This window comes from Ambystoma mexicanum, chromosome 1p (assembly GCF_040938575.1).
Source record: "Ambystoma mexicanum isolate Mex_15411 chromosome 1p, UKY_AmexF1_1, whole genome shotgun sequence".
In the NCBI taxonomy this organism is placed as follows: Eukaryota; Metazoa; Chordata; class Amphibia; order Caudata; family Ambystomatidae; genus Ambystoma; species Ambystoma mexicanum.
Genome location: NC_090921.1, coordinates 785,089,008 through 785,112,426, shown reverse-complemented (window position 1 = coordinate 785,112,426; position 23,419 = coordinate 785,089,008). Strand labels below are relative to the sequence as shown.

The 23,419-nt window shown below is 43.7% G+C and overlaps 2 protein-coding genes across 2 annotated transcripts in view; one reads left to right on the top strand and one right to left on the bottom strand.

Annotated features, from left to right (window-relative positions):
- NUP210L (nucleoporin 210 like) overlaps positions 1–5,247 on the top strand; it is a 1,198,481-nt gene extending 1,193,234 nt beyond the window's left edge. Inside the window, exons 39-40 of the mRNA XM_069651587.1 lie at positions 4,805–4,867; positions 5,105–5,247. Coding sequence (XP_069507688.1) covers positions 4,805–4,867; positions 5,105–5,202 — 161 coding nt within the window. The 3' untranslated portion in view covers positions 5,203–5,247. The remainder of the gene's footprint in view (positions 1–4,804; positions 4,868–5,104) is intronic.
- A 5,894-nt stretch (positions 5,248–11,141) lies between these two features.
- Positions 11,142–22,340, bottom strand: RPS27 (ribosomal protein S27). The gene is made up of 4 exons (XM_069651572.1): positions 22,234–22,340; positions 21,403–21,511; positions 19,954–20,064; positions 11,142–11,385 (listed from the first exon to the last, which is right to left on the bottom strand). Exons 1-4 carry the CDS (start codon positions 22,237–22,239, stop codon positions 11,357–11,359), a joined length of 255 nt encoding a protein of 84 aa, XP_069507673.1. The 5' UTR covers positions 22,240–22,340; the 3' UTR covers positions 11,142–11,356.
- Positions 22,341–23,419: the final 1,079 nt, after the last annotated feature.

The window sequence follows — 23,419 nt, the reverse complement described above, 5'->3', positions numbered from 1 at the left end:
CCGAAACATATGTAGATCTTGTAAATCAGCTGTAGTACTATTTTACACAACTACACAAAGTATTGTTATTGGTGTAACAAATTGTACATTAAGAGGTTCTGCTTTATGTACAGGTTAATTTACCTATTTTTGTAAATATTGACCGATGGATGGAATGAGAGCGCGTATGGATGGTGAAATGAATGAGATGTCGAATATTTTAGAATGTATGTGTTCTATGAGCAAACAATATTAAATGTGTTATTTGAATATAAAGACAAGATGAATTGCTTGGCATAAAAATTATTGATTGGTTATATAGTACTCTCTAGCTTTAATTACCAAGGTCAATTTTTAGTTTATTCACAAAGGGCCCATGAGACTGATGTAAGCCTTGGTTTCTGGCGAGTGCACACTAAACTGATCCCCGGTCAGAAATTAACCACCCCACCATCCCAGACCCGTTGGTGAAGGGAGGCACGGAGGAACCTGCAATGAAAGAGGTTTACAAAAGGGGATTGGCCACAATCCTGGGTTCCTGTTCTGATAACCAGTAAGGCACAGTACACCAGTGGGGAGTTTTTAAACTGTGAGGGTGCTTAAAAACATGCAAGATACTTACCAATTCTCCATATCCTGGGTTACCCCCTTCAAATTTGACAGTTACATTATTCCTGAGGTAATGGATATGCAGCCGAAACAAATCGCACCCCACTTTAGACACCTCCCCCTTGGCTCCCCTCTTACTAACTATTCACTATCATCTTTTTAGATAACTGACACCCGCAGGTAGCCCTAGTATAGTAGTCTGGGTCTATGTCAGTCATAGTATATTTACCAGGTCACATGATTGTTTTTATCTTAACCACTCCAGTCATCCTACTCTGCCGCAGGTTGCTTCCACTGGCTCCTTAGCCGGCTTCTGCTTCTCAGAAGCATCTCCTGGCCTCTCTTGCATTCTCTTAACTGAGGAGACTGTTGTGCCAGTACCATCTTTAGTTTTACAAACTATGCATTCTGTCGCATTCACAAGAGTATTAACTTTGCTACAAGGAATATCTTTGAACCACCTTGCTTCACCCAAGTATGCAAAATGGGGCCAAATTCAAAAGGTCTCTTAATAGTACATAAATCAATCCACGGTATTGCACCTAAATATATTCTCTTCCATCAAACCCTCTCACAGCCTTCACTCTGCTTCCTCGACCACCCTTGTGGCACCTCACTCACCCTGTGCTTCCGCTCCTTCACTCTTCTAGCTCCACTTATTTGGAACTCCCTTCTTTCTGCAAGTAGGATCATGGTCCACTCCGATGTATCCAAAAGCCAATTAAAAGCCTGACGAGCAATCATCTGGACTCACCTCTCCAGTCTCGCTACTTACGCCTTCCCTCACAAACTGTCACTGCCGCTCTTTTCCCCGACCATATTAGCTGGCTAAAAGTCCTACCCACACTTGTTCAGTTTGTTCACTGTATTGTTTCTGGTATCTGTCCACTATACCTTTTCTCAAAACTGGCCATCATGCCACCAAAGTTACCCACTATAAGAGGCTCACCGGTCTTCCCACCCCCACACCCCATTCTTCTACCATATTCTCTTTTGTACGCTCCGTTGAGACCAAAAGAGCTTGTTCCATGTATGTATGCAAATAAATGCAAAATGTAATAGCATATTCTTACACCCCGTATTCCTCTGTGGTAGTGTCCCTTTCTATTGATCTTACTAATGCAACCCCGCATTTTCCTCCATGGCGATGCAATGGATTGCCATCCACCATGCTGGTGTAGTCGCCGTTGGGCTCCACCCAGCTTGGTGTAGCCTACAACAAACCATACACTCCAGCACTAAGCACCCAATAGCGCCATCCGCATAGGATGGGTGACCAGGCTCCAAGCAAATGTCTGTCGTGTATGTCGCTCTCCCTCGGGGGGGGGGGGGGGGGGAGAGGGTGGTCAGAGCCATGCAGACAGCCCAAGCCTCCCATTACCAGCCATTCCGCCTGCCCCCGAAGCAGACAGACAGCTTTACAGGCCACCACTTCATTCAGGCAGCCAGGGGCTTGATGTTCTCTCCACCGTACCCCTACAGTCCACACCACTTGCCTGGGGTGGCATCACTGACAGCCACTGGGCCTTTCTTCACCCATGGCTCGTATTTCAACTGGGCTTCCCTGATGCCAGGCCGGAGCCAACATACAAAGCTCTGCGACCGGCCGCTTCACCAAGGACATGGGGAGGTTATGGCCCCACAGGGAGCGTTCGTCTAACGCCTTCCCTGTCCTTCCAACTAACACACCCTCACACTCCGGTAAGTCCTGTACATCGCCCCAAGTCCCAGTGTTAAATGTGCTCCCCCACAGCCTGCACCGTAAATTCCTTTTAAACAGTCAAAGGACACACTTTAATTAATGGATACCGATTAAAATCCGTTCATGGTGCCGTTTCTGGTTGTTTCTCTAAAATCCTATGCCCAACTAGAACACGAACCCCTCCCCACTAAAGGGGTGCCATTTGGGCCTAGGGTTACAAAGGGCAACGATTGATTATTTGATCGAAGTATTTATTTGCACTCGATTTTTTTAATAACAAGTCTCATCATAAACATCATTCCCTGAATTGGAGTATTTGGCTTCAAATACTTTTAAAGTGGTTTTCCGATTACCTGCGTGAAGAGTGCAACAGTGGCTGGAAACGCAGTTCATAACCTGCCTACTCTTACCTCCCCACTGCCACATATATTCAAAGTGCTACTATCACCATACTACTACTGCTGTCTTAAAGCCACAAGAACTTTCAACCGAGTGTGGAGAACAGGACATGACAACGCATGCCTTAGGGTCCTTAAATGGCATCATTGTTCCAGCAGCCGATGGCACTCTGTCAAATCTACGGGAGTGACCTTTCTTTCGATTGTAGATTTAACATTGGTAGAAAGTTCAGCTCATGTCTGTGCTTGAACTGCACATGTTGAAAAACACACAACTGCACCCGCAAATAGACATGCACCCCAGCATGAAGTATTAACGAATGGGATGCAAGCAAGCAAGACCACCACCCAACAACAGGTGACCACTGTATTCCAATCCCAGTCCATCAAATATAGCCAAGTCACCACCTGTCCACTGGTGTCAAGACCATGTTGAGCTAGGTGGAGATAGCATTGAATAATGGCCCTAAACCCCGAGGCCTCATTCTGCGTAAGCACCCTGTCTGAAGCAAACTTTACAGCAGTGGTTAAGGGTACAAAAGGATGTCCAGGAAGCCCCACACTTGAAAAAGGATTAAGATGACGGTTTTTAAATTAAGAAAAGGATTACAGTGACTGAAGGAAGGGCAATGATACTATCTCTAACCAGGGAATGGCCCTCCATCGAAGGTTTAGGAAGTTTGATGGTCCCAATCATCTCTACAAACAGAAGGTAGCTCAGATACTAACTTATGGGGTGGAGGCTATCATGCAATTTTCCTGGAAAATCTGGGAGAGGCTGAAAGGCCTTTTCTGGCAGCTAATAGTGAGACTCCCAAATGCATTGCCAAAGAATTAGATTAGACAAGAGTTGAAATTGGAATCTATGGTTGTGTGGAAAACAATTACCCTTCATAAAAACTGCATACGATTCATCGGCTATTCTCTTTGCAATTTAACAAAGATGGGCAGGATAGACATTTAACTGAGTGGAGGATGAAGGTTGAAAGGATCCTGAAACAAAATGGGATTGAAATTGGTATTTTGGCTGCAAATCCAACCAAAGTAAAAAAGAAACTCCAAGAAATACATTGGATAACTACTGTAGAGAAAGAGGGGGGCATTATAAATTGAGACAACCTCTTCTCATAAAGAAAAGGTCTTAACTGCCTCGCAATGTACCTACAAAAATGCACCCAGCCACTATATCAGGATATTCTCCTTAGATGTCAGTTAAATACACTGAGCACAAGCGAGGTATAATGGGCTAGGTACATTTCAGGGATTATGAATGCCCAATGTCGAATTTGCAATGAGAAAGGAACGATAGAAACGTTGCTCCATCTGGTAACTACCTGTGAGCCGAAGTGAGAAGTAAATTCCTAGCTGGGCATATGACTACCTGTAAAACATGGTGCCTTTGAATGGTGGGAATGGGTCCTTGGGGAGGGAGGGGGACTAGTCTGGCAATTGCGGTGATGAAGATGGTTAAACGTTTCTTAAGCAAAGCAGAGGGGGATAGAAGATGGAGTAAGTTGTGTCATGAGGAAAGTTGGGTAAAATAGTCTAAACGCCTTCTGTTCTGCTGCTCCACAGGAGCCCCTCCATTACGTTCTCCAGCTCTGGGGTGTTTTTCTTGGTTTAGAGTAAAAATTCACTTTTAAGAAGTGGTGATTTGAAGTTTTAATTTCCATTCAGGAAATAAATATACTATATTGAATGTGATGAGGAAATGGGAAGAAATTGAATGGTTAATGTTAAAGAGTAAATGTTGAACCTTTGTTTTAAACTAATAAACCATTTTAATTAAAAAAAGAAGGCAACTGATTTGAATAGAAAATATAAGCAGCAGAATACCTGCTCATCTTTTAAGAAACCTGGGCTGCCCAGGACATCCTTTAAACCCCGTGGGAGGGGGGGTGGTGGGGACCAGCCGCTGGGTGAGGGGGTCCCAGAAACAATACACCAGTGCAGGTTCATCGACACTACCTACGAAGACTTTCAAAAGCCAATGTCCAACTGCTGCTATAAGTAACCACGTTAATATTGAACATGTCAGCCCTCTGTAAATATTTTAACCTGATGCGAAATAGAGCGTGCACTACCAATCTAAAGTAGTTTCTGCTTCTTCTTGCAGCACACAGTGCCCTTCTGAATAGAGTACAGACAACACCCGTGGTTTATTTCCCTACATCACCAGGTAACAAAACTTTCTATGTACAATCAATATGGAAAATGTTTGAATCCGTGGTTATTAAACATGCGAACTAAATCTGTCTGAGACCACTGCACTCCCACCCTCAAGTTCATTGGACTTGTTAGGAGCTGTCCTCGCTGGTATCATGTGACAAAAACAATATCTTCTGGGCATGGGACTCATTTGAACTTTTAGATGTGTTAAGTCTGCTAATACAAAACAACCTGTCTACTTGCTTAGGTTACATGTATGCAAGCAACACGTCCAACCCTCGCCAGAGCGCTACGAACATCAGCCATAGGAGTCGCCTATGCCATTGGCTGTGGAGTGTAAGGTAATCCAAAGAAGCCACGACTGCAGCATTTCTTTATAAAAAAATAAAGTTCCACCTTGTAGTTACTGAAGATGTTGCCTTTTGATTACATTGGTTATAAGTGCTGTATATGTATGGACCACACCAACTTCCTTCGTAATTAATGAGTCGTCATACCGAGGTTTCGAATGGGCCAGTAATTCCATGTAGCATACAGGATATCAGCAAAAGACACATTGCCATCACGTACCAAATGAGCCCTGGTGCATGTTTTGATTTGTATCCATCACGCATTGATGCCATTAAGTCTCCAGGCGCTCTGTATTTGAATGTATTCCAGACAAGGTTGATGACCTCGTCTGCATTTCACCAAAAGTGTACTGATTTAAAAAAAAAAAAAAAAAATGGGTCAAAGACTCAAACATGCCCCTCGTGAACTAGAGGCCAAGAAAAGCACAATGTGAAATCTGTTATGAGTAGCTAAAATACAGAGTGAAGGACTGTATTTTAATTTCTGCCAAGTATCCCCATTTTAGTAATATTGCAAAACAAGTAGCAGCACGAACAGCAATGGTGTACCATCATACCCCTAATGGGCAAATAGCTGCCCTACAATGTTACAAGTATTACCATCTGAGCACCTTGGCGTGTCCAAAAAAGATGGACTATGCCTCAGTCAGGTGTGGGACAGGGAATGTTGCAGAAGGAACTATCGAACCAACTATGGGACAAACCGTGTCTAAGACACTAATACGGTAAAGAGGCCTGGGGGAATGACCCAATTGTGGATAAAGGATTACATTGTACTGTACGGCCGCACAAGTCAATGTGCCGCCCTTGATAAGAGTGATTCAGGATGGTCTGGTGAAGTGCAAAAACATTCCGGTCGCAGGAGGTCCACCTTACAGAAGCAGTGCAAGCCTTGGCACCAAAATAGTATTACATTTGCCATCTTTTTGTGGGCACCCATGCATAAATTGAATAGAAGTTACCTTAGAAGGGTGTAGGTGTATGGCCATAATGGTCTACAAAAGGCTAGAAAGGGCAAGATGTTAATTAGGAAGAAAGGTGTAAATGCACATGAAATATCAAGACCTGTAAGAACGGGGCCAAAGGGTAGTAAATGTTTGTATGCCTAGTCAATGTAAAGCAAAAATATAGCACTGATCAGCAAATTGCATACGTTTAATGCTCCTGCAAACAAGTGCAACCCCCTGTCGACAATTTACAGTATGTGAAGTGCAGAAATAAGTGTTCCCATTAATGGTTTAAGATTTGGTCCAGTGTGGAGGCTTGGTTAGGTGTAACCTGGCAAGACCAGCGATACCATCCAGAACTGTTCAAGACAACAAAAAAGGTGGCCTGGGAGACACTAAAGGACGGGGTGCAGCAAGATTCCATCTTGCAATAATCCGTTCCAATACTGATCATAGCGTTAAACACGATGCCTCATAAGAGCTGCCACCCAGGACTATGGGCAAGGGAGCCTACAGGTCAACAAATGCGCCTACATTTCTGCTCTGAAGGCCACCCGGCCTCAAAAAGCCAGTTATATAGTAGAGAGAAAACGAGACCTCAAAAAACATCCATGTTAACGTGGATTTCAGTATGTAGGCTCTGATAAAACGTCTCTGGCTACCAGACAAGCAGTCAGCTGCCACTGCCAGCAACCCTGTGGATTCCTGGGGCATTGCGGAGACTGAGCCCCTCTACAAAAAAAAACACGCACCACCCGATCTCTACAACCTCCCCACCCATGTTGCAGTGTCCCATTTTGGCTACAAGTGGCAGTAGGGTGACGCCATACGACTGAATATCTTTCCTAGACAACCTGTTCCATTTCGAGTACTTGATTAAATATTGCATGACCAGGTAGAGAAAGGTACATACCATCTGAAAGAAACTAAATGAATACTAGTGGAATGTCCCAGTGGGTTGGGTAATGGGTGAGGAGCCGTTATTCGGCTCAACACAGAGAAACTAGGATTCAAACTAAGCAACAAAAGCACTCGTGGGCAGGTAAGAAAGCACTGAAACCTATCAGAACTAATTCATTTGGCCATAAAAACTACGTACCTTGTCAACGGTAGGAGCAATTGGCATTTAAATGGGAGGGGGGTTGGGAATCAGCCACAAAGCCTTCAACCCAGCAGGTCTACATTAAATCATGTAAACAAGTTACATCAAATCCAGCTACCAGGAAGGCACATTCCACTGGAGAGATGCTACAATCGTTTACTGCCATTGCATTACTCAACCAAGCAACATTGTATAATTCCGAGTGAATAACCCCTCCCCCCAAATGTACATGTCCCAGTAAATCTAAAACGGGTATGAATGTTGGTAAATTATTGCGCCCGATCACCACTGCAGATTGCCGATGTGGGCTCTGCAAAAAAAAATTATTTTGACGAAAAGATGGTCCAATGCTTGATTAGATTTAAGGGGGTTTCCTTACATTTAGTGCCAGTCTAAATGTTATACACCCTACACAGTACAATTTAACACCAACCAAGCGGCAGAAGCTAAGAATGGACTTAAATGTGCCATGAAACGTTTTAACTATTGGCAGGCCCATTTGTACTGCAAAGCTGTCAAATGTTGCCCAGGTTTTATTTGCTAGCGAAAGTATACGGTGTAACTTACTCCCATAAATCGACAGGGCCATTTACACTGCAAAGTAAAATTTCACCAAGAACAGCTAGTTCAGAGGTAAAAGCTAGGAAAGCAAAGAAAACAGGTTTGGAGGTACAAACTTATGTTGGTTAACTGTGCAACACCGTGAGGGCTTTTGGCACATCTGAAATCGCCAGTTGTGGATCACTGCAGCTCAGCGGTATTCAAACCTTTATAGCCCCTACCCCCTTAAGCAATTCCATGATTATTTCCTGCATAGAGAAATCCTGACAAGATACAAGTTTATCCCTTTTAATCAAATTAGCCACTGCCATAATTTTGGTTTTGAGATTACTTGGTTTAACTTTCATTAGTGCCTGGCGATGCGCCTCACAACCAATGGTGGTCAGAACGGGGTCCTTACCACACTGGAAGAGACCCCACTCCTGAGCCTCTGAGCAGGAGGCTGCCATCTTCTCTCATTGGATAGCAGGTAGGTGCGCCATAACACCCCTTTTCCACATCTTCAATCACCCAACTTCTTCCTACATCATACCTCTACAGCACCAGGAACACTAGCTCCCTGATCCATTGCAGCCATTTTTGTCGTTTATTCTCTAGTCGAGCAACTGATGCCACGAGTATTACCAAGCCAGTAATCCCTGCACCTCTTTAGGGTTCTACTGCTTAAACAGGGTAAAAAATGTTTAAGTTTAGTGCCGACAGCCTATCCAGGAACAGAATATGTAAGCAAAAAAGTGATCACCATACGTTTAAATGCTGCCCCAGTCACCATTCTAGGTGATTTTACTTAAGGGCAGTTAACACATGACTGAATGCGCAAACGTCTTGCAGCATGTAGTCTTAAGGGGTCTGGAAAGGCAGCTCTAGTCAAGATACACTAACAGTGCTACTGCGGACTAGCAGTAATACGAACAGCAATAGTACCACCAATTTTAGCAGTACTGGTGGCACCATCTACTGCAGTATTCAAACGGTGGGGCAAGCCCCGCAGGGGTCCTATGGCCGCATCCCTGGGGGTTGTGAGAGTCAGCATGAAAAGTAAAATGTTTTTTAGATTGGAAGAAAATGGCATGGGTGGCTCACATGGTCGGGCTGTCGCATGAAACTGTCTCAGGCACCAATGAAAAAGTGGCCCGCAGTTGTAAATGGATATTCATTCCTTTAGTCAAGACTGTTTCAATACTACCCGGGAGTATTCAGCAACAATGGTCAAAATAAGTAACTGCATAGTGAAATAACTAATCAAACTGGCCCACAAGGGCCAAAAAGGTGGGCCATTTTGACTGGCCCACACTAGCATTTTTGCTACAGGCATTGCCCTATAAGACAGTCCAAGCCTGGTTGTTTATCCGAGGGCGAGCCAACCCAGTGACCCTCTCACCCATTATGGAGGAGCTAAGGAGCCCGCCCAGTGAAACTGAGTACTCAGTCAGTTGCTTTTTCCTGCTGACCGAGTGCTCTTGGGCTGGCTGAACTGTCAAAGGGAAACACTTTCCCTTGACAGTTCAGTTCCCCAGCCGCACATGTGCACTGGGCCAAGTAAGTGTTGGGTCGTTTTGCTCCGCCCGCATTGCATCGCTAATTGGAAATTCTGGCTGAGGCACTGCATGTCTGAGCGGGGACTCATGCGCCTCCTTGCACATATGGCCAGAGCGGCCTGGAGCACATGCAGGGCAATGCAGAAGGTATGTTTATGTTCATTTTTTTATTTAAACGTGTATGGATGGTGTATGCTTGTGTTATGAGTGAGTGTATGGTGATGGATGCTCGTGTGAATGGTATGAATGTGTGTTAGTTTTAGTCTGTTGAGCTGATTTTGGCAAGTGGTGGGTGGGGAAGGAGGGTCGTACAACAGTCATTTTAAAAATGTCTACCTTTGTTGCACAATCCCCCTACCCACCTGTCAAAAATAAGCTGAGGCGCCGTGGATCCCAGGGGGCAGGGATGGTATTTTTACTGGATTTCTATCAGATGTCCAAATACCATGCTTTCCCCTTGGCACCCTAGCGCCTTGCATACACAATCATGTTGATTGTGTTGGTACAGGGATGGTATATTTTTACCGTCATAGATGTCCATTAAAAAAATGTCATGCCTGCCACCTGGGTCACCCAGCACCAATTGCTAACTGTTTGGCTATTTACCCATTTTTTTTAAGTATGCTCTACAATGCAATATTTTAACCCATTATTTAAAAAAAAATCATGGGCAGGAAACCCCCCAAACTCCCTTGATTGGCCTCACTGCGCTCGGTCACTATGGCATCTGGAGGAAATAGTTATGCCCCTCCACTTAATCACCAGCAGCCACTGGCCCTCTTCACTGTTGGGAACAGGATGGGGGACCCCAGGGACTATGGTGGCAGCAGGATGGGCGGGTCCATGGGAACAGGGTGGGGAGAGCCCCGGGGTGTGGGATGGGGTGGAGAGAGCCCAGGGACTGGGTATGAGTCGGAGGGAGCAGGTTGGGAGCCCAGGAGCTATACTGTAAGTAGGGTGTGGTGACAGCACGCAACACTGTTCATTTGGCATTTTTAGGGGGCCCAGCCTGCCCAAATTTTGCTAAGGGGACCCCGGCCAAAAAAGTTTGAAGACAACTGATCTAATGCCCGAATTCAGGATTGTGACATGTGCCTCTGCTCAGTTACTACGATTAGAGTAATCACAAAAACGAACGGAAGAATAAAACCTAAAAATGGGATAGAACAGGCTCCATTTAAAATCATAACATTCCCTTTCATTTGGACAAACTGAGGAACTGTGTGCAACAGTTTAAACTTCACAATATTTCTAGTGAACAGTTTGTACTATATACAAGCCCCCATCCCAAATGATCTATAAGGAGATGAAGGTGCAGGGGCAAGACAAGGGGTAAGCCTCCTTTCCCCACTAAGTAAATTATATGGCAACAGTGAAAGTGCTACAATCAAGCAGTCCAATAGACGATGGCCAAGTAGCATGGCACAGCACGATTCACAAAGTGAAGTAAAAGCAGGATTAAAGTATCCACCACAGTTAAGGGGTGGCCTGGTTATGAATGGATCCCCTGCCCTGTCCTAGATGGCGGGTCATGTTCAGGTACACTGGACACATTCGCAAGTTTCCTGAGCTGTGTGCTCTGAAAATAACTAAGGCGTGACCACCAACAGTACTAAAACACAATCAGCTCAACACACATCAAGCAGAAGGTACACATGTACTAGGAAACTCAGTTTTAGTAGCAAGAGATACCCTCCTTACAAATGAAGAAACCGCTTCATGGATCAAACGAGACTGGATGCAGAAACTGAGGGACCAATGTCGCTCACTAACCATCACTGCAGACTGGGTTTTATATCCAAATTTATTGAGTCAGATGGATAAGGCTACAGGTACAGTGTATGAGAGCCCAATATTTCCATCCAACATTCAAATTTTATAGTCCCTTCTCCATTTTTGCACTTTTCCATCACGGATCACTGCTCTGCTCCTGGACCGACGTTCTGTGCCACAGACTGTGCAGGTAGTCCTACCCATCATCACTCAGCATGCTGATGGCACTTAGTGCTGTTTTCGTCTGAAGGAGCATCCTGTTGAAGGGAAAAGAAAAAAGGGCGAATTAATGGCTAGTAGGTGAAAAGTGTAAGGTTACTTAATTGTCACAGAACTACCTTTGGGTGACATTGCAACGAGGGGAGCAGCAGAATCTGAGGAACTAGGGGGCAGGAACCAAAGTTGGGGAGGGTTGAAATTAAACATATCCAAAGCTGAGTATTGCTACACAGCAAGCCTAGATGCACTCAAAAGGGACATACCATCCCTCTATTTTAAATCAAAATTAATTTAAACATTTGACACCCAAAAAGGCATAAATTCTACGGTGTACAAACACCGCCTAGCTTACTTTGGTTTACAAAGGTAAATGTAATTACACAATTTTGCAGCGTTAATAACAATGAATTGTAACTACAAGTAACAAAGTAAATGGAACACTCAGAACCCAAACATAAGAGCTAACTTTTGGATTTTAATCTTCATAATCCAACAAGTCGCACATGAGTGAAACAAAACTAGAACAGTGTTTTCTATTATGCATAGGAAAAGGGCACCCACGGATGTTCAGTATAACATAAGAAAAAAAGGCGTTGATGGACAACAGCTCTAATAGAGTAACAAATGCAAATCTGTATAACAGTTACAGTTCACAGTGCTCGAAATGCATAGGTTCAACCATTAAAATTTACAAATGAAATCTCATATTAAGATGTAACAAAATAAGGCCGACGCGTTTCGGTTCAAAGAACCATCTTCAGGGGATAGACTTCATTTTTCATAAGCATAACCATTAGATCATAGCACAGTCTCTGTGGGGTAGTAGAGAAAAAAGATTTTTCAGTAAAACTCTATAATAAGTGTGAAGTCCAATAGTTAAGTACAAAGAGTCAAAGTCACTAACCTTGCTGATGAGAGTCGGGACACAGACAAGGAGTCCAAACAGGCACAATGGGTAGCAAGAAGCCACAGGTTGCTAAGGTATCTAGCGGGTAAGATCAAAGGACCAAACATTAAGGAAAGCAAAAAGGCTAAAAGTCCGTATTTAGAAGAAAGCAGGATTAAGTGAACAGGCGGAAAAAAATAACACCAAACTAGGGGACGTAAAACCAGTAACAGAGGAGAGCCCATATATGCCGACCACAGCCATCGGGTAAAACAAACGTGGAAAGATTGCGATGTAACTGTATATCCACTTGGAATGCGTGCATAACAAACAAGCATACTAGCACGATTCAAAAAGTCTCATTAGAGTAAGAAACGTGAACCGGGTAGTTCAGGGTGTAGGTCCCTCGAGAGGGAGACAGTAGCTTACCTGCGAGTGCAGGAGACAACAGGTCCTCTCGCTGCAGACGTGCGAGCAGAGTGACCGTTAGCAGGCAACAAAAGCTTTGTCATGGTAACCTCACGCACATGGGGACGTCCATCTTGGTGTGGGAAGTTGTGTGGTGTTGCCATAGAGATATCAATAACAACTTAAAAGATATGCGGCCAGGAGGTCACGAGGAAATGTGGGCCGGGCAGCAATGCTATGAGCAAGGTAGAGCGATACTATAAAGGGGTGTCTTAGAGGTAAGTGCATGGAAAATGAGTAAAGATAACGCACGCGTGGGGGCAGCGACCGTAGCTCAGGAGAACTACGGGGTGCCCCCACGGCGCGAAGGTGGGCAGAAAATCCGCCAAGCAAAAGGTGTATAAGGCAGCTCATAAGTCTGGGTAAGGGCGGGGGTAGCAGGAGACCAAACTCGGGAGAAAACCAATGCTCAATAACAGTGGAATAAGGTATTAAGACCATGCGTGGCATGCTTGGAAGGGAACAAAACAAGTACAATATCCAGAGGCGGGGAAGAAATAGAGGATACAGCAGAGGGGACACTGGCAGACAGGGCAACTGAACAAGAAACTGAAAGAATAAATGAAAGGATGGACACAGACCTGGAGGAACTTCAGTCATCGGGAGATAAAAAGAGCTGGACCAAGCTCAAGAGGGGGCAGTAGTAGTCATGGAGTGATAGAATCAGTAAAACAGAACGTCATACATGAAGCCCATGTGTAGATGGTACAAGCTGTTGGATTTGCAGTATATCCACAGACAAAAAAAGAATGTAAGTAGCACTATTACAGTGACATATTTTTTCAAGCAGAGCATAGTGATTAACAATTTTCCAAATATGCAGTTACACAAAGCACATGAGGTCGAATTCGGTATTCATGCCACGTGGGCTTAAAGAGTCCAGCAAGTCAATCCACAAAATTTCACGTAACAGTTTACGCTGTATATCGCCTCCCCTGCTTCCTGCTGCGATTTGCTCCAATATAACACATTTCAACTGTGCAATGGTGTCCCGTGCTTCAGAAAAATGTAGTGATACTGGTGACTTGGGACTCTTGGTGCGGATATTTGATTTATGCTCAGACCATCTAATTTTAACTTTCCTTGTGGTCATGCCTACGTAGTATAACCCACATTGGGCATTTTAATGCATAAATAACATTTTGGGCATCACATGTGCATGAGTGTTTGAGAAAAATGGGTTTGCCAGAATGGGGGTGTGATATGCTGTTGCCTTTAATGATATTGCCGCAATGTTGGCAATTGTGACATGGGATGGTACCTTTAAACACTTTCTGTGGGCTAGACGATGGAATTTCAGCTTCGACCAGGCTCTTACGTAATGACCTACTATTTCTGTAGGCAAAAGTTGGAGGTTCATGAAACAGTTGCTGCAATTGAGGATCCATTCTAAACATGCTCCAGTTCTTTTTGCTAACCCTTTTAATCTTCATGCTCTGCATGGAATAGGTAGTCACGTCTAAAAGTCGTGATTGTCGTTCATACTCGGTTGTCTCCGAGATTATTCTTCTGTAACGCAAAAATTGACTAAACGGGACGCTATCAACAGTTCTCTTAGGATGAAAGCTTGTGGCCAGCCACAGGCTATTCCTATCAGTCTTCTTGGTGTAGATTCTTGTTTCAAGAGTGTTGTTACTCGCATAAATCTCCACATCCAAAAAGTGGATGGTAGTGTCACTTGTCTCAGTGGTAACTTTAATGCAGGGATGAATCGAGTTCATCATTCCGTAGAAACTTTGCAATTCTTCTTCCGGGCCGGTCCAGATTCCAAAAATATGTTGATAGCGTCCCGTTTAGTCAATTTTTGCGTTACAGAAGAATAATCTCGGAGACTACCGAGTATGAACGACAATCACGACTTTTAGAAACGAAATTTACATCGAGAGGGTACGACCAATTGAAGATCACAGAAGTCGCAGACAAAGTCAAGAGTACTGAGAGAGAAACATTACTGACTCCTAAACCTCCCAAGTCGGGCGAAGCACTGGTTTACGTGACTACCTATTCCATGCAGAGCATGAATATTAAAAGGGTTATCAAAAAGAACTGGAGCATGTTTAGAATGGATCCTCAATTGCAGCAACTGTTTCATGAACCTCCAACTTTTGCCTACAAAAATAGTAGGTCATTACGTAAGAGCCTGGTCAAAGCTGGAATTCCATCGTCTAGCCCACAGAAAGTGTTTAAAGGTACCATCCCATGTCACAATTGCCAACATTGCGGCAATATCATTAAAGGCAACAGCATATCACACGCCCATTCTGGCAAACCCATTTTTCTCAAACACTCATGCACATGTGATGCCCAAAATGTTACTTATGCATTAAAATGCCCATGTGGGTTATACTACGTAGGCATGACCACAAGGAAAGTTAAAATTAGATGGTCTGAGCATAAATCAAATATCCGCACCAAGAGTCCCAAGTCACCAGTATCACATTTTTCTGAAGCACGGCACACCATTGCACAATTGAAATGTGTTATATTGGAGCAAATCACAGCAGGAAGCAGGGGGGGGGCGATATACAGCGTAAACTGTTAGGTGAAATTTTGTGGATTGACTTGCTGGACTCTAAGCCCACGTGGCATGAATACCGAATTCGACCTCGTGCTTTGTGTAACTGCATATTTGGAAAATTGTTAATCACTATGCTCTGCTTGCAAAAATATGTCACTGTAATAGTGCTACTTACATTCTTTTTTATGTTATACTGCAAATGCAACAGCTTGTACCATCTACACATGGGCTTCATGTATGACGTACTGTTTTACTGATTCTATTACTCCATGACCCCTCTTGAGCTTGGTCCAGCTCTTTTTATCTCCCGATGACTGAAGTTCCTCCAGGTCTGTGTCCATCCTTTCATTTATTCTTTCAGTTTCTTGTTCAGTTGCCCTGTCTGCCAGTGTCCCCTCTGCTGTATCCTCTATTTCTTCCCCACCTCTGGATATTGTACTTGTTTTGTTCCCTTCAAGAATACCACACATGGTCTTAATACCTTATTCCACTGTTATTGAGCATTGGTTTTCTCCCGAGTTGTTTGGTCTCCTGCTACCCCCGCCCTTACCCAGACTTATGAGCTGCCTTATACACCTTTTGCTTGGCGGCCTTAGTTCTTTTTTCATTTTCTGCCCACCTTCGCGCTGTGGGGGCACCCCGTAGTTCTCCTGAGCTATGGTCGCTGCCCCCACACGCGCGTTATCTTTACTCATTTTCCATGCACTTACCTCTAAGACACCCCTTTATAGTATCGCTCTACCTTGCTCATAGCATTGCTGCCCGGCCCACATTTCCTCCTGGCCGCATATCTTTTAAGTTGTTATTGATATCCCTATGGCAACACCACACTCAGCTTCCCACACGAAGATGGACGTCCCCATGGTGCACTCGCGCGCATGCGCGAGGTTACCATGACAACGCTTTTGTTGCCTGCTAACGGTCACTCTGCTCGCACGTCTGCAGCGAGAGGACCTGTCGTCTCCTGCACTCGCAGGTAAGCTACTGTCTCCCTCTCGAGGGACCTACACCCTGAACCACCCGGTTCACGTTTCTTACTCTGAGACTTTTCGAATCGTGCTAGTATGCTCGTTTGTTATGCACGCATTCCAAGTGGATATACAGTTACATCGCAATCTTTCCACGTTTGTGTTTTACCCGATAGTTACATCGCAATCTTTCCACGTTTGTGTTTTACCGGATGGCTATGTGGTCGGCATATATGGGCTCTCTGTTACTGGTTTTACCTCCCCTAGTTTTGTGTTATTTTTTTCCGCCTGTTCACTTAATCCTGCTTTCTTCTAAACACAGACTTTTAGCCTTTTTGCTTTCCTTAATGTTTGGTCCTTTGATCTTACCCCCTAGATACCTTAGCAACCTGTGGCTTCTTGCTACCCATTGTGCCTGTTTGGACTCCTTGTCTGTGTCCCGACTCTTTCATCAGCAAGGTTAGTGACTTTGACTCTTTGTACTTAACTATTGGACTTTACACTTATTAGAGTTTTACTGAAAAATCTTTCTCTACTACCCCACAGAGACTGTGCTATGATCTAATGGTTATGCTTATGAAAAATGAAGTCTATCCCCTGAAGATGGGCCTGATTGCACCATAAAACTACGTGTTAGCCAATTTGAACATTTGAACTCTATTCCTTGTTGACACATTTGGATTCACAATCCTACTCTCAAACCTTTACTTAACCTGTCTGTGCACCCATATACCCCTTGTTCTTGTTTTCTCCTGAGGGTTCAAATTAACCAGAATCCACCATGGTTCCAGCACTTATCACAATTCAGGGTTCAAAATTGCAGCTACTTAGTTCCCGCTTCTAGCCCAGGAGAGCCTGGTTAGCTTGACACCAGCAGCTACCTTTGGCTGCTAAGGAAAACTGGTGGCATACAAACATATGTACGTGGGATTGGCTTTAGTCATCTGAGAATGTGTGAAACTAACGATTAGACCCATCTAGAAGACATTTAAAGCATAATCAATTGTGTAAAACATACAAAATAGCAGTCACGTAAGAATTTGACTTGTGGCATGCTATGTGCTAGCTCCCGGCTCTTCAAGAGCAGCTCCTGCCTACTAGGTGATGGCCGATACCCATGAGCTAGTTTTAGCTCCTGTGCACAAATTCTTTCGACCACCGCAATTCTTTGCTTAAGCGCCCATGCACTGCTTGAAGTGGGATGAACAGGGTTCAGTGCCCTACTCTCCAAAACCATGGTCTATAGCAGGGGGATTTGCACAATATCACATCAGTAGTCAAACGATGCAGTTTTGATCAAACTATGCAATCTGGTCACAAGTTTGTTAATTTGAGTCTTTAGTAAATATTACTGTATTGTTTGAGAAGTGTTGGAAGTAGAATAAAGTTGCTGGGGCGTCTTAGTGTAGCCTTAAAAATAGTGAGACTGCAATACAGCACAATACTGTCAATTTGAGTGGCCAATGAAAAGTAGGTTTAAGTGATTTGCCTAGCATCGCCTAATTTGGTCAAGTGGGGCAACTGATCGCTATAACCAATTGGCATACATCTCATAGCATGTAGTGGTCCGTTTTATGTGATGTCACAAGTACAAAGGTTCACAAAAGGTGATTTACGCAGGATATGATTAGTGAGGATGACTCAGTGAAACAGTCTTCACCCAGCCACAAATTGTACATCACCAGCGTGTCACAAAAAAACAGGTAGCAAGAGCAAGCAAACTGCAAATGAAATTCCTGTTGCATTACTTCGATTACTAGTTTAAAATGGGAATATGGGATGCAATAGGTCTTCCGTTTTACTAATGGATTTAGGGCTTAAAGTGTCAGTTAGCGCTAAGCAAACGGAAGATGCATTGAATTCCGTTCACACATGGGAACGAGTGACTTGAAATGTTGCACCCAAGGAGATAGGGTGGAGGAAAGAAAATCAGCAGATTTGGGCATCAACAGCAAAGAGGTGGTGATGAAAGTCAAACGAGAAGGACTTTGCCCCACCCCCTTTATTCCTCCTACAGGAAGCAGGTGTGAAGAACTAGAAGCCACCAAGCAAAATGCAGTACCAATGGAGCCAAAAGGTATGGAAAAGGAAAACCTAGTCTACAGTAAAAGTGTACTCCAGAAACCTCATTAAAAGGACACAATGGGCCTCAAATGTATTTGTTTTGTGGAGGTGACTCAACCTCTTCATAATGCCCCAAGGGGACAAAGAGGAAGGGGGCTGGGATTCAAAGCCTTGGAACAGTCCAGGCGAGCTAAGAGCTAAAAAGGAACAAAGCAAGAGTGCAAATTAAGTAAAAACGCTGCACTGAGCCACCAGTGGTAGGTGCTCAAGTATGATCGTACAAACAAAGTTCAAAGGGATAATTTCTTTAGACCAGCGAGCGAGGCATTAGATTTAAGATCTTCCTCGAAAAGCAGGTTTTCCACATTAGTTTAAGTTAGTCCTAAGGACCCAGCATATGGCTCAGCCCAGCTAGCTTGTTTTAAACATGTCAAATCTTATCTATTTGGTGTGTAAGGAGGTCTACATCGATGTAACTACAAATTTTAGGAGGTCTAGAAACGGGAGTGAAAAGACAGTAAAATTACAGTTTTTCACACATGTGACAGGCCCCTAAATAGTTGGTAGAATCATCAAGTGGTTCCAAAATAAAGTTCTTTGATTTGAATTCAATATTTTGGAGCATTGGGGAAGGAGTGAGGTCTGTAGGAATGGTTGTTTGGTCATCTCTGAAGTATGGGTAGGGCTATTTTGTAGCAGGCAGTTATCAGCAATTGGAGAGGAGGCAGAGATGGTGCAAAAGGAGCAAGAGAAGGGTTAGCAGAGAACGGGCAGGAGTATGGCGGGAGAGGACTGTCGCTTTTTTTATTTTGGCGAAGGAGCTTAATCAGACAGACTAGTGATCGTTTTCAGGACAATGGAATGACAATCTCAGTGTAACTGATCTGGCAGACTTAAAAGCATCATTGTGGGCAAAGCGTCAAGGCAGTGGAAATAAAGGGAATTTCGCACCAGTGACGAGGAGCAGGCAGGACAGTGTCGGTTGTTAATGCCGTGAAAACAATTTCGAAGGGGTCAATGGTGTCAAGAGGGCTTGAAAGCAGGATTTTCGCTTGGTCCTGCGAAGGGGTCATTGGGCCAGGTGCGAGCTGGAAGCAAGGAGTGCTATAAAGGCGTCTGAGGGAAGAGTCAAAACGTGCTGCTAAATTGATTGAGTTGTCAAGAGTGATGTCTGGCTGTAGCTGATAGACTAAGTGACGCTGAGGAAATTCGAGATTGGCCATGGGGATGTCGGTGGTGATAGATTAGGCCCAATTTAGTGAGGCAATTGAAGTCGGCAGTAGATTAGAATCGGAGGGAGTGGGAATAAAGTTGGATGCTGGTGTGCTAGATCAATACTGTGATTGGAAAGCAATGGATCCCAATGCAGACAACAGGGAAAAAGACCAGATTTGTACATAGCAGCTTAACATGCCACTAAAATTGAAAGTGCATGCAATGTATGCCAGTCGCCACCATACCCCGCCCAGCCACTTGGGAAAGCCCCAAAACTGAAAATGTTTATTTGCACACTGCATCCACATAAACAGACAGGATCAAAAGTGTAGGCATGAGTGTAGGATCTCTTTAGAGCATCCGCTAGAATGAAAACTCACCACGTAGGTATTGGGTTGCTACCATCCTCCACTTACGTTCTTATATGACAAAAACGTTCAGATACAAGAATACAGCAAAAGCTGAAATTTAACTTGAGACATCTTACCTTCTGTGAGTCTCGCCTTACCCCCCGTGGGCTGGCAGAGAACCGTAGAGCAGCCAACACAGAGCACCACTGTTTGTGCATGGCTAAAAACAGTGGTGATTTTGTAGCAACCTGTGGAAGAGAACAGTGGATTGAGTGCCCGATATAAAAATGTTGCCCCTCTCCAATCTGACCAATGTTAAGAAAACGCCCCATGCATCAACACTAGTCTGAAAAAAAAAGTTCAGAGTTCCTTTTCAATAGTTAGCATGCATAACCCATTACAAGTTGTTTGGTGCAGTTTTACAACTTTGATGTTATTTCTTAAACTTCACACAAAACGTTAAAATGGTACAGTGCAATAGCTTTCAAAGACACAAGGGCTAAATCAAGTGGTAACAGTGATGAATAGTCCTGCGAAGACCACCACAAGTAGTAGAGAACAAGCACCATTTTTGTAGAGCAATATCCAACTCTCATTCAGAGCCATCAAGGCTCTGTGGTGATTTAAGGTAATCAAGGGTGCATGGGATAAAAAGAAGAGTCAAAATTGAGGCAAATTAAGTGACCATAATCTATGGGCACTCCTGCCCCCTGCACACCTGTAAATACTGGCAATAATGTCAAGTCAGTTACTTCAAATGTTGAATACATTGTATATTTTAGCATAACCACAAAACAGTCCATTTGAAGACTAACGATTCAGATAGTTTAGTTAAAAGTTTGTCGTCAACATGCACATTTTTCACCATATTCATAGATCCAAAATAATCCAAATGATTTTTGGATCAAGTTCACAATTGCAATGTTTCATACATGAAAAAAGATTTTTCAAATCAAAAATAGAAACTCGACCCGTTTCAAGAACAGATCTTTCAGGAGCAAAATGATGTTCTTTGTGTTGTAATGCATAACCATGCATTAATGTTCAGTAGTGCAGATACTAAAGATGTTGCATAACATCTTTAGTATCTCCACTACTGAACAGTAATAACCATTATTCCACATTGGCGACATGTGATTAAGATAACAGTGAAGTTGGAACGCGGAAGTACTATGACTTAAGACTAATGCACGATTACAACACAAGGAAGATAATTTTGAATTGTAAAAAATGTTTGTTTGCTCCTGAAGAAGAGACCTGGTCTCGAAACACGTTGAGTTTCTATTTTTGATTGTTTCGAATTTTGACTTAAAAAAATCTTCTCATGTATGAAACATTGCAATTGTAAACTTGATGCTCCAAAAATCATTGGAATTATTTTGGATCTATGAATATGGTGAAAAATATGTGTATTTTGACAATACACACTTAACTAAAGTATTATCTGAATCGTGAGTATAATGTATTAATTTAACATTTGAAGTAACTCACTGGGCATTATTGCCACCATTTACAGGTGTGCAGGGGACGGGAGTGCCCATAGATTATGGTCACTTCATTCGCCCCAATGCATAAATTAAACATACCTGGGCACTTCACATCCATGAAGTAAGAGTTTGGACTCTGAACCAGACGCTTCTTCTTGTGTTTCCTTTTCTCCTCCTCGGGAGATGGATGCAAGAGATCTTTTGCGAGCTGCCATAGAAGAAAAAAAAAGTGCGGTGAAGACAGAATAACATACTACACAGATGGACCCCACACAGAGCAAGCCGCCGTCATCCAAATGACAGCAACCCAGCCATGCCACTCCTAAACTACGCCTGGTTGTGTAGCGGGGGGGGGTCCAATTGGCTCAGCGATCGGGAAGTCGACACATGTTGAAAAGCAAACTTCCACGAGTGCCCCAGTAGTCACACGTAAGAGAGTACGGGTTGTCAACACTGCAGTGTCTGCTGTACCACCAAACACGGATGAAATTATGATGAAAAGGAAGGATGCTGCTACAGAAGAAAAGTACGCCAGTCCCGATTACAAGATGCTACAACACCGATGAACGTCAGCAGTTACTTTGGCAGATACCACCCAACGTAAGATAGTCACGGAGCCCGATAAAGGCATACACATCGATCTTCAGTTATAATGGGAAAGATCGGACAGCTCGTGGGAGCGGAAAGGAAGCAACCCCCGCTGCCATTCCACAAAATGTCGGCAGGAGGAACACGTTAGAGGGGGGGAAAGACCGGACGTCTTGTCAGCTTTGGGGCATACGCCATGTTGGCCTTTTCCTCGCTTGTATCTCCCACTGCAACGTGTACCTTTCTCTCACTCTTCCTGGAGCTAAAGCTCAAGCGCGGAGGACCCGCCGGCCCTTACGGGAATGGCGAGTCCTTAGAAATTCCGCTCACGCGCTCACTTACAGGCATGTTTGCGTAGATACATCCGCTGCGGGAAAGGAGCGAGGCCGGAAGTGGTCGGAGCTATATATGAGCACGGCTGTTCATGAGCGGAAGTGACCTAATGACGCTTTCAGAATTTCTCTCTCCTCTATTTGTCGTGGCACTGTACCAGCAAAAGAGGTGAAGTTGTGTTAGGTCACCGTTCAAAACAAGTACCACGGCGACGACCTGGACTTCAGCTTAGACTCGTATCTAAAGAGTTTAAAGCAAACTCGGTATCTGGTTTCTAGTCTATTTTAATGGCACGTTTTAAATTAAATCTATTTCAACTAAACACTTTATGCAGTTATTCGGGATATTTTGTTTTAGTGTTCATAAGTGTATGGAAATGGAACATATACTAGTTATACAAGATGAGGTTACATATTTGTTACGAAGTATTATTTTCATGTAGTGTGCGTGAATCCGACATGGTTGCCTTTTTGCTGCGTTCTAGTGAAACGTAACTCCCCATTCGAAAATGGCTGAACGGGCTGATGGCCACCACCTACAATTCTGGAGGTGGGGGTGGTTTCTTGTTTTCTAATTTCAATACATATATAACGGAAAACTCCGTGTTAATCAGTGACACAATCTCCGAGCCATGGTCTTTCCTTTCGCTATCAACTGTACTCCAGGGGATTATTTTTCTTGGTGCACTTCAAATAAATCCGTATTAGAGCTAAAGTAAAACCTAAACCCAGGTCTGGAGCATCGGGTCCCTGCTAATTGCAGAATTTATAGTGCGCAGTGCGTGTTCTGCGCACCGCAGACATCTCAGGGTTTTTAATTTTCAAATTTAGGAAGATCTGAGCAGGTCATCAGAAGTAGGAGGTTGTGTAAATAACTACGCACTCTTAACAAATCCTAACATAATGTGCAAGCTGGATGGCTTGAGGTAAGTCTTGTTTTGTCCTTTGAGCAGGGACAAAAGACTTACTGTTGCAGGAGAACTTGCCCAGGCATGTTCTGAAGCAACAATAATTTGAGCCAGTAGGTGCCCACAGAGGATAAGGAACAGCACCATTCTTCGTTTAGTAAGTCTGGTTACCGCTATCGAGATGGATCGGTATTCGTATCACTAAAACTGCAGACATATAATTAACGTATATGCTGCTTTCATTTCTGTAACATCGTGTTTTCATCATAAGCTACCGGGTGAACTACC